Source organism: Peromyscus californicus, unplaced genomic scaffold (genome assembly GCF_007827085.1).
Source record: "Peromyscus californicus insignis strain IS unplaced genomic scaffold, ASM782708v3 Scaffold_8__1_contigs__length_139910024, whole genome shotgun sequence".
Lineage (NCBI taxonomy): Eukaryota > Metazoa > Chordata > Mammalia > Rodentia > Cricetidae > Peromyscus > Peromyscus californicus.
In genome coordinates, this window is record NW_026294606.1 from 120526327 (window position 1) to 120538927 (window position 12601).

Sequence of the window (12601 nt, forward strand, 5' to 3'; positions counted from 1 at the left end):
ATAACTTAGGTTACAAAGAAATTTTGTTTGTTTGTTTTTCTGAGACAGTGTCTCTCTACATATCCCTGGCTGTCCTGGAATTCACTATGTAGACTAGGCTAGAATCAAACTCAAACTCCACCTGCCTCTGCCTCCTGTGTGTGCTACCACAATGGGATTTTTTAATGTTTGAGGGAAACATCATCTATCATTCAAACATCACACAAGGTACCAGGGACAGGGAGTTCAGCTTCAGCATTAGCTCACAGTACATTTGTTTTGATGAAGTCCTGTCTTTGTGAATCTGGTTAATGGCTCTTGGAAATCACTTTTTTTTTTTTTTTTGGTTTTTCGAGACAGGGTTTCTCTGTGTAGCTTTGCGCCTTTCCTGGAACTCACTTGGTAGTCCAGGCTGGCCTCGAACTCACAGAGATCCGCCTGGCTCTGCCTCCCGAGTGCTGGGATTAAAGGCGTGCGCCACCACCGCCCGGCGGAAATCACTTTTAAAAATGTCTTATTACAATAATGCAGGAATCAACCTATAGGGCTACACAGAGAGACCTTGTCTTGAGAAACCAAAAACAAACAAACAAATAAATAAAAGTAAATAAATTTGAGCAAAATTGTTGGGTTTATAATAACAATAATAATAATGATGATGATGATGATGATGATGATAATAATATAAAGTGTTGGGTTTATAGTTTATAGGTTATATCCTATACATGAGTCCAGATGAAGAAGCATTCTTCCTTGCAGTGGGACTACACAGAAAAACTATTGCACACAAGACTGAATATATAGCAGGCACTAAAACCAATGGATTTATTTATTTTTATTTTATGTGTGTGGATTTTTTTGCCTGCATGCACATGTGTGTAACCATGTGCGTTCTTGTTGTCATAGGAGATTGAAGAGGTAGACTTCCTGGAACTGGAGTTACTGACAATTGTTGGATGCCATGTGGGTGCTGGACATCAAACCCAGGTCCTCTGCAAGAGCAGCTAGTGCTCTCAACCACTGAGTCATCTCTCCAGCCCCCCAATAGATTTTTGAAAGTCTGAGCAGAAATAAGTTATTTGTTACTTACATGGGAAAAGATAAAGTAGAAAAAATACATCAGAAATGACCTTGACCAAATGATTCAAATGAGTACTGTTCTGGCAGCACAAACCTCATAACACTATTAACACATTATACAAAAGACATGACAAAGTGGGTGTGGTGACACACAGCTTCAATCCCAGCACTGGGGAGGCAGAGGCAGGAGGATCTCTGTGAGATGGAGGCTGGCATGGTCTATATACTGAGATTTTGATTCAAAAAAAGTAAAAAAAGAGTGACACAACATTGTTTTGTGGTACTCTTGCCAAAATGAACACACTCAATCCAATCATATGAAAACTCAAAATGACAGATGATACTTTCAAAGATATTAAGGTCTATATTATGATGAGGAACAACCGGAACACTCAAGTACCACATAGGTGTCCTAGAAAACAAACGGACATCTGTAGAGGACAAGTGTGGTAGTGATGTCTATAATCCTGGCCCTGGGAGAAGAGGTAAGAGGACTGAGTCAAGAAAAGTCTGGACTGCAAGTCGGTTCAAGGCCAGCCAGGCTGTTACATAGTGCGACCCTGTCTGAAAACGACCATCAAACCCCTAAAATGTACATGTGTTTAAAAAAAAAAAAAACCTGGTAAAATTCAATTAGTCTGTATCCAAGGACTCAGCTAGCATATCTAGGAGGCTAAGCTGTATCGGTGCTCAATATGTGCAATTTGTTTTCCTTGTCATTATTTCCTGAAGAACACAGAATAATAACTATTTATTTAGTACTAACACTGTGTTAGCCATAGAAGTAAAGAAGACCGAAACTACCCTGGATTTCCTGACACTGGATAATCAAGAGATTTGCTATATTTTTTGCCAAATTGACAATAAATCTGTTAGGAAATAAAAGTAAAAACAGAAACCCACGTGGAATTTCAGGAGTTTTAGTAAGCTACTTATGCTTTTACTGTGAAATAAATAAATGACTATTGGATTTAGCAGTTAGCAATCATAATCACTAAAGAATGGAGGGTTGAGCCAGGCGGTGGTGACACATGCCTTTAATCCCAACACTTGGGAGGCAGAGGCAGGCTGATCTCTGTGAGTTCGAGGCCAGCCTGGTCTACAGAGCAAGTTCCAGGACAGTCAAGACTGTTACAGAGAGAAACCCTGTCTAAAAAAACAAAAAGAATGGCCAGCGGGGTAGGGTGGATACATGCCTTCAATCCCTGCGCCGGGGAGGCAGAGGCAGATGGGTCTCCAGGAGTTCAAGCTCTATAAAGTAAGTTCCAGGCCATCCAAGGTTACACAGTGAGAGCCTGTCTCAAAATAAAACAACACACACACACACACACACACACACACACACACAGAGTGATGACGACAGTAAGTGAGGGGCTGTCAACATAGCTCAGTGGTAAGAGTGCTTGTTAACAAGCCTGATAACACAAGCTTAATCCCAACGAACACACTTGGTGGAAGGAGAAAAGCAACTCCCACACATATTGGGCTCCTATGAACACAACAAACAAACGAAAGCACAGGAGGCCTGCATACAGCAGTTCCTGCTGAAAGGAAGTGCTCACACAATGGCAACAGGTGCTTTCTCTGGGCTTCCCAGAAGACATCATCCCAGAATAGTATCTTATCTGCAGTCACTTAGCTCACTTGTCATCTTTTCTGACGATCCTACCAAAATTCTTTAACGTGTTTTAAAAACAGGGACCTCATTCTCTGCAAATTATTTAGTATATAATCCCTTTCACAGTTTTTATGAGGGACTCAAAATATGTTATTTCTGTTTACAAAATCCTTTAACTTTCCCCTTCTCTTTATCATAAAGCTATTGTTAAACATAGGTTATTTTCCCATTTTTATTCATTTTGAGAATATCATACAATGTGTCATGATCATATTCACTCAAAATTCTCCCAAATCTACACTTGCTTCCATACCCATTCAATTTTGTGTCCTATTTTATCTAAAGCCCATCAAATACAGTTTGTACTGCCCTTATGCTTAGATGTGTGCCCAGTCACTGGCACATGGAAGACCTATCAGGGGCTACATCCTTAAAGAAAACTCTAAATTGTCCAAAGCTCCTTAGCTAGCGATGGGACATCCTGCCCATTTCCCCTCTCCATGTTGGAGTTTGGCCTTGAGATTGCCTAGGTCTTATATGTGCTATTACAACTGAGAGGGACTGGAAAGACGGTAAGAGCTAGAGGTAGTGGATGACTACAAGGAAACAGTGTTTTCCTGACATAGCACAAGTTATTCATTTATTTTTGTTTTTGTTTGAGACAGGACCTTTCTATATAGCCCTGGCTGGCCTGGAACTTACTGTGTAGGCCATGTTGGCCTTGAACTCAAAGATCCACCTGCCTCTGCCTATCTAGTGCTAGGATTAAACAAGGTTTTTCTTAAAATTTGTTGTGTATCTTTAGTCTCTTTATCTCATTATAGTAACAGGTTCAGGGAACAAGGGTCTTTCAGCATAATTTACAGTTCTAAAAACTTAGAAATTTCTAAATATTGATAATTTTGTTTCTTTGATTATACAGGGAAAACCCATACATACCTTCTTTGGAAGGAAGACGACACACCCTCCGACACATGGACATGAACGCATACAAATACTTCTCCAAACTGTTATCAGTTTTCTTGTGGAGCCTAGCCATAGCTCTGAATTTTGTCCAATCAAATTGGCCTCTGTCAGGGTCAAAAACTACTCCAAATGTAGACACAACTCTATAAAAGTCAGCTTCTTCTCTCCTTGTCCATCTATATTGAACCAGATTAAGGAAAAAAATATACACACATCACTAAAATATTTATTAATGGTGAAAATAACGACTGTAACACAGACTTAAAACATCTGTAGTACCTAATACTTTACAGGGTTAAATCCAGATTTTAGCCTTGAAAATAATTTTAAAATTCTAGTTGACTTATCCATTCATAACTCAATTGATATATACTGCTCTGCTCCTTCAGACATTGCTTTTACATATTTACCAAATGAGAAAGCATACATGGAAGACAAATTATATGACCCTGTTCTTAAATAAAATGACAAAGTATTTTTAGACACATCTGCAATATGAAATACTATTTATTATTGCATGAGTTATAAAGAAAGAATTTCAGAAGGGCAGAGAAGATAGAAGTATCCATTGAGACTTGAGTGATGATCAAGAAAAGCATCAATGTGCCAGCAAGATGGCTCAGTGGACAAAACAGTGCTTGCTGCTAAGTATGCTGACCTGAGTTTGATCCCTAGGACACAGAAGGTAGAACGTGAGAAGAGACTCTTGCAAACTGTTCTCTGATGCCTACACATGAGTTATGCATACACACAAACATACACATCAGACCACTACCACCATCACCACCACCACCCCCCCACACACACACACACACAAAATAATGTAAAAAGAACCATAAACGCATCACGGGCGAGTGGCACACTGGAGAGTAAGATGAGACAAGGCTACAGTTTGGGTGGAGGGAGGCACAGTGTAAGCAAAAGGAGCATTCTGCACTTCGGGGCGGGGTGGGGGGGGCTGATAAGTATTCCAAATTGACAACGATACAACTTATATCGAGAATAGAGCAAAAAAGAGATGAGGTCTAATTATAAAAGTGCTTCTGATACTGAGAGAGGGTATGTTTTCATTGCAGTCACAGATCTCCATACTATAGTATCCATTTACACACTAATTTCCTTGCTTTGCTCACTGAATCATTGTGTACAAGAAAAACACTGGAAAAGCTTAATTCATTGTAAAATGTTAATGGCTCATTTTTATCACAGTCATACATTAATGATCATAGTCCATCAACCTGAGTTCAGTTTGCAGAACCCATGTAAAAAGTTCCATTAAGAAGATTAATGTGGGGAGCTGGATAGATGACTCAACAGTTAAAGAGTACTTGTTGCTCTTTCAGAGTTCCTGGGTTTAGTTCCCAGCATCTACATGGTACAATCATCTGTAATTTCAGTCCCAAGGGATCTGATGCTCCCTTCTGACCTCTGTAGACACCAGACACACACATGGTGAACATACATATATGAAAGCAAAGCACTCATACACATTAAAAAAAAAAAAGCTTAATGTTAACTATGACGCAAAATACAGCCTGAGAAACTAATTAAGTCATGAATTATAGACTTGGGTACAAAGAATATACTGGAAAATGAAGGGTGTGTTAAAACATTATTCGGGACATAAATAAGCAATAAAAAATGACAGTGATTATCATCACAAACACTGCAACATAGAACAAGATCTAGAAAAATATATGTCACAACAATATCTTGTGTACTATCCTGGTAATGGCACAGTAAGTGCTCTATGGGCATAGGAAAAGGAGAAAATGCTATGATCTAACCTGAAAACCAAACCACATGGGCCATGTGCTTATCTCCAAGAGACGAGCTGTGTTATAGACTAGTGGACGAGAAAAAGGATATTTCAGGTAAGAGACAACATAAATTGGGGGACTAAAACTAATTAGGGTATTCTCAGCTGAGGAAATTGTAGTAAAGTTAGAAATGCAAAGTAAAACATAAAAGAAGAGGGGCTGGAGAGATGGCTCAACTGTTAAAAGCACCAACTGCTTTCACGGAGAACACAGCTTCCATTCACATCATATACTTGATGCACAACCATCTGTAACTCCAATTCCAGAGGATTTGATGCCCTCTTCGGGCCTAAATGTGCACTGCGTTCACATGGTGCACAGAAATACATGCAGGTAAAACACCCATACACATAAAAAAAAATAGTAACAGGGGCTATACAGATGGCATAGTTGTTAAGAGCACACACTACATTTCCAGAGGACTCAAGTTTGACTCCCAGAACCCACATTAGCTGGCTCATGTCTTTACTCTAGCTCCAAGGGGATCAACACCTCTCGCTTCTTAAGGCATTCATATTTACACACCCACAAAATTAATGACAAGAAAATCTTTAAAAAATAATAATAACTCCTTAAAAACAAGAAAACCCTAACTGTAGGGACCTTTGAACTTAGACTTCACGACATAACATTTTATACCTATGCAAAATAAAAGACATCAAGAGTCATAAAAAAAATCCTATTGTTTTAGGAAAATTAATACACATCTAATAGACTACAGGGAGGGGACAGAGTACATTAACAGTGACTATAATTCTTTATCCATAAAGATGGAATCTGCTTCTCTTCCCTTAAGTCTAGTTTAGGCTGATTCTGTGACAGTTTTGAGCACAGGAAAGTGGGAGAATGACATTTTGTAACTGATGAGAATAGACTAAGAAATCTGCAACCTCAATACCTAAGTCAATCAACAGTTTATTATATACCTTGCCAACAGACAGAGCTTATTACACATTTTTCAAAGATGAGTCTTATTTATAAACTATAATCATTGTTTAGCTATTAAGATATAATTAAAAATATGTATATGACTTTCACTGAGGTGCTGTACACAACAGTAAAAAAGAAATCAACTTAGTAGCTGCTGATAGAGGAGTGGTTCTGTAAATTATAGAATTTCTGTGCAACAGGCAGTTAAACAGCTACTGAAACTTTCAGTGTGTAAAGTGCTTGCTATATAGTCCACTATAATTACAATGCTCAGGAAGCGGAGATCAGAACACCTGGAGCAAACTAGTTACCTATACTAGCCAAAAGGCAAGCTCTGGGTTCAAGTGAGAAATATATAAGGCCAGAAGGACTGAGGAAGACAACCAACAGGAACCTCTGGCCTCTATACACACACACACACACACACACACACATACACACACACACACACACACACACACACACACACACACACACACACACACACACACATGTGCACAAAAACCAACATTTTTTATGAGGTCTCTCTATGTTCTCCTGGCTAACCTGGAACTCATTGTATAGACCAGGCTGGCCTCAGACTCACCGAGATCCACCTACTCTGCCTCCCAAGTGCAGGGATTAAAGGAGAGTGTCACCACACCAGGCCAAAATTGAACATTTTGATAAATGCTTTTATAACTTGGAGACTTCCTGGGGAGTAGTTTTGAGTAAAGAAGACAGAAAATTTGAAATACAATGAGAACTCAACTTTGATCATTTCTAAGACACATGTTCTTTCTACACCACAACTTCACCTTCCTCAAACACAAGTGTTTCATTCTCTTTGGAGTAAGAAAGCTTGACTCAAGTGTAATTGCACATTCACGGTGAAACAAAAGATCATACGTTCCCTAGTGGAGGTGCATTTGATTTCATGAAAGCAGGCTAAGAGAAGTAACAAGACCAAATGCAAACAATAATTATGTATTTGTGTTTCTTTAGTTTTCTGTATTTTATAACCATTTAAAAAATTTTAAACTATTACTTATTTGTACGTGTGTGTGTGTGTGTGTGTGTGTGTGTGTGTGTGTGTATGTGTGTGTGTGTGTGCTTGAAGGAGGAGGAGGTTAGAGCATATCAGAACACTTGGAGCTGGAGTGACAGACAACTCATGGCTCACAAAGCTCTTAACCACTGAGCAATCTCTCCAGCCCAATTTTCTGTATTTTTTTTAAAAAAAACATCTATAATGAACTTCTATTATTTTTTAAATCATTTAAAAATTACAGAAGATGATGATGAAGAAGAAAACAACAACAATAATAATAATGCGCAACATCAGCCTTAGCCACTTGGAAGAGCCCTCCTTAGAATGTGAACTCTAAGCTGACACTAGCTGCCAGCCACACAAGCAAGGCTACTTTTGATTCCCCACCAATTTTAGAGTCCAAGCAACAGCTCACGAAGGAGAAGAACTACCTAATCAGAATTGTAAGAGTAAAAAAATACTAAAACCGGACCCTGTTTACAGACACTGTAGAGCTGATTGCTGTGCAACACCTGCTGGCTACAAGGAGATGCTGACAGAAGTCGCAGGATTCTGTCATTTTAACATGGATAGCTAACATACTGGGTTCCACATCACCGAAACTTTCAGATGAATGTGCTGCAAATTCAACAAAATAACAGACCTTAACAGAAAATTCAAGACCCAGATTTAACAAAGAGCCCCGGTTACTGATAGACTCTGTTCTTTTCCATTTATTTTTATCGTATTTAAGGTGTTAAAGCTTTTGGGGCTCATGAGATAGATCAGCAAATAAAGTGCTTAGCTTACAAGCACAGGGCCTGAGTTTGATCCCCAGAACCCATGTTAAAAAAACCCTGGTGAAGTGGTGCAGGCTCGTAATACTGGCATTAGAAAGACAGGAATGGAGATGGCTCAGTGGTTAAGAGCACATTACTGCACTTCCTGAGGACCTGAGTTCGATTCCCAGCACCCACATCAGGTGACTTACACAGCTTGTAACCCCAGCTCCAGTGGAATCTGACACCTCTGTCCTCTGTGGGCACTTGCATTCATGTACATATACCCAACCCCACATACATATACATAATTAAAATAACAAAAACAAGAAAAACAAAAAAAGAAAGAAAGACAGGGATGTGTGGATGTCTGGGGCTTCCTGGCTAGAGCTAGACTCAAAACAAGGTAGACAGTGTCCTGAGGAACAGGAGCCTAGGTTGACCCCAGTCTCCACATGAGCACACACACGCACACAAATATTTATTTATTTATTTTCCAAATTTCATGGGGCTGGAGTGATGGCTCAGCAGTTTGGAGAATGGCTCCCTACATCCATATGAAAGCTCACAACCATTTGTAATCCTAGATCCAGGGCATCCAAGTCTTCCTTCTGACCGACCTCCTTAGGCACCAGGCACATACACATATGTACATGTAGGCAAACTACTCATACAGATAAAAATAAATGAATAATAAATCTTGAAAACATATTTTAAGAAAAGAAGTTAGAACTTGTGGTTGAGACTCTTCCCTGTCTTGTTCTGTTTTGTTTGGAGACAGGGTCTCTCTACATAGCCCTAGATATCCTGGAACTCACTCCAATTCACAGAGATCCACTTGCCTCGGCCTCCAGAGTGCTGGAATTAAAGGCCTGTGCCACCACAGCAAGCTCCCTGTCTTAACATTTCTTACAATGTTTTCTCCTCAACAACAATAGTTCCAACACTTTACCCTTTTATAAAGTAGAGGTAGATTTGCTTTCTATCCATTTTTAAATTTAAAAAAAAAGATTTATTTATTTATTATTTATACAGTGTTCCGGCATGTAGAGGGCACCAAATCTCATTACAGATGGTTGTGAGCCACCATGTAGTTGCTAGGAATTGAACTCAGGATCTCTGGAAGATCAGCCAGTGCTCTTAAACTCTGAGCCAATTCTCCAGCTCCCACTCTTAAATTTTATAAATGTTTTAATGTAAAATAAAATAGACAAAGCTCTACTTAATATAATTTAATCTTTGGATCTATTGATAATTTAAAATTCTAAGAATAAATTTTATCTATGCCTTCATTTCTTAAATTTTTCAATGTTAGTAAAAATGAAAAGACTACAAATGTATGAGTATATACATATACGTATGTAAGTCTTTTGCTTTGGAAAATTAGAATGATAATCCAACAACTTCATAATCTTCAGAATGAACAAACTTACAGACACTGTATATTAAAACTTAGTGTTCTTGTCTTACCTCTGCTGTCTTTCTATCTTGGCGGCCATCTTAGGGTTAAGAGTGGCTTCTTCATAAACAGGCTGCATTACACTGGCAGGCACTGAGAAACTTGGCTGTATTTGCTGGATGTGTCTGTTTTTATTAGTTCGCTGGTATGCAGTGATGAGCCGTCTCAACCGTGTAGTCAGAGCTGACGGAGTTGGCCAATACACTTTATCCCCTTCCATCAACTGACCATCTATAGTTAAAGAAACTAGTATCAATAACAATAAAACCTACGCAGATATTGGATGAAACTCACAAAAGTTGAAAACTTTATACTTATAATTTTTTCTTTAATCTGATTATGTGAAGTAAACCAACCAAATCTTACATCATTAAAAAAAAAAGAGTTGCTGGGCACCTTTAATCCCAGCACTCAGGAGGCAGACAGTCAGATCCCTGAATTTGAGGCCAGCCTGGTCTACAGAGTGAGTTTCAGGACATCCAGGGTCACAAAGTGTGACCCTGAATCAAAAGAAAAAAAAGTTTATACTTTTAAAAAACATTACAGCTGGGTGGTGGTGGTGCACGCCTTTAATCCCAGCACTTGGGAGGCAGAGGCAGGTGGATCTCTGTGAGTTCAAGGCCAGCCTGGTCTACAGAGTGAGATCCAGAACAGGCAGCAAAACTATACAGAGAAACCCTGTCTCGAAAAACAAAACAAAACAAACAAACAAACCAAAAAAACCAACAACAACAAAGCATTACAATAAACTTTAAGAATTGCTCAAAGAAAGAAGAATATGACAGAAGTGGAGCCATGATGTTACCTGTTTGAATTTTTTCTGCACAGAAAATACAACTCTCGGAATTCCAGGTCTAAAAGTCATACTGTCTTGCAAATATTCAATGACTTAAATAAATTAAAAGCCAAATAGTGGGACAGTGGTGGCGCATGCCTTTAATCCCAGCATTTGGGAGGCAGAGGCAGGGGGATCTCTGTGAGTTAGAGGCCAGCCTGGTCTATAAAGTGAGTTCCAGGAAAGCCAGAGAAACTCAACACAGAGAAACCCTATCTCAAAAAACTCCCAAAACCAAATAAACAAACAATGGAGGCTGGAAAGATGGCTCAGTGGTTAAGAACACTTGCTGTTCTTCCAGAGGACCTGGGTTCAATTTCCAGCACCCACATGGCAGCAAAAGACTGTCTGTAACTCCAGTCCAGGGGTTCCGACACCCTCACACAGACACACAGGCAGGCAAAACACCAATGAACATAAAATAAAAATAAATAAATTTAAAAAAGAAAAGAAAAAAAGCCAAACAGAAATCAATGGGATGCTGAACATTGTAAGCCAAGTGAATATGAACTTTTTTTTATTGAATTTATATCAATTTACAATCAAAGCAGTTTTAAAGTCATTAGGTAGAAAAACACTGTATTCAAATATACATTTTAAAAATTCATTATGAAGACTTAGAATGTAGCTCAGCTGGAAGATTGCTTGCCTAGTGCTGTGGGATATTTGTACACCATGTGAAGATGGATTGCTCTGATTGGTGTAATAAAAAGCTAACAGCCAATAGCTAAGCAGGAGAGTATAGGTGGGACTTCCAGGCAGAGAGAAAACCCTGGGAAGAACAAAGGCCCAGTCGCCAGTCAGATGCAGAAGCAGGATGGGCAGTACGGAGATGAGGTAATGAGCCACGTGGGAGAACGTAGATGAAAAAGTATGAGTTATTAAGTTTTAAGAACTGTTAGGAACAAGCCTAAGCTAAGGCCAAGCTTTCATAATTATTAAGTCTCTGAATCATTATTCGTGGGCTGGCGGTCCTGGTGAAATAGTACTACTACAGCCTAAAATGCATAATGCTCTGGGTTCTATCCCCAGCACTGTATGAAACTAGGAATGATGAAATGTATATGCAATCCCAGCACCTGGGAAGATTAGATACTCAGAATCATCTTTAGTTACATAGTAAGCTCAAAGTCAGTCTGGGCTATAAGCGATCTTGTCTATCCCCTAACCAACCCCGGCAATGTCCCAAACAAAACAATTAAAAAAAAAATCACCATGACAAGATACAGTTTTTAAATTTTAATTCATTCAAGACTTAGAGCTGATCATGTAGCTCAGTGGTAGATCACTTAGAGCATCCCTAGTGTAAGGCTCGGGATTTGATCCCTAGCACTAACAAAAACAAAACAAAGTGCACAATCTATTTCTAAGGTGTAGTACTGTAACTATATGTACCATAAGCTATGCTAATGCACACTGGACAGCTTCCCCAGCCTAGCTGTACTATTCAGAGGGGAAGGCACACTGTTCCTCTGGGTACCAGATGGGGATGAGTGGACTTCAGCAACAATGTGTTTCTGGTTTTAGTATTAGAAACTGGTAAAAGGAATGTTGGGCCTGGTGTCACACACCTATAATCCTACCTGGAAGATGAGGAGTTCAAGGCCAGTCTTGGCTACATGAGATCCTCTCTAAGAACTCAAATAAATACCACCCCCAAAAAACCAAACCCAAAAACCTAGTGAAACACCAAAAACAAAACAAAATAACAGTGAAAGCAAACCTTGCTCAGCTAGCTTTGTAGACACTGAATAATAAGGCTTTTCCCTAATGTACACATGAAACTAATAAATTAAATACATTATTATTGTATTAATATTTAAAGATTTAATCTCACATATAAGTTTAATAACCATGCCACAGTCAAAGTGTCTCGTCTAAGGATTCAGAGCTAAGGATTTGCAAAAACTAACAGTACTATTAAATTCCCAGTCAACTAACAGTTTCTATAACAAGCACAACAGTATTCAATATTACTCACACAAATTAGAAATTCAAAACTGTGATTTGTTGATCTCATAGTTCATGAGGATGTGAAATTATACTACTAAGTGAAAAAGTGCAACCTACCTCCATCTGCTATGACGAGATCTCCAGGTGAGGAAACGTCATCCTTTAAAAAAGAC

At 38.9% G+C, this 12601-nt stretch overlaps 1 protein-coding gene across 13 annotated transcripts in view; it reads right to left on the reverse strand.

Moving 5' to 3' along the window:
• Chd9 (chromodomain helicase DNA binding protein 9) overlaps positions 1 to 12601 on the reverse strand; it is a 236684-nt gene that overhangs the window by 24772 nt on the left and 199311 nt on the right. For all 13 annotated transcript variants that reach the window (XM_052729717.1, XM_052729720.1, XM_052729722.1 and 10 more), the window contains 3 exons: positions 12546 to 12588; positions 9652 to 9871; positions 3617 to 3819 (listed from right to left, as the gene is read on the reverse strand). In XM_052729717.1, the coding sequence (XP_052585677.1) occupies positions 3617 to 3819; positions 9652 to 9871; positions 12546 to 12588 (466 nt within the window). The remainder of the gene's footprint in view (positions 1 to 3616; positions 3820 to 9651; positions 9872 to 12545; positions 12589 to 12601) is intronic.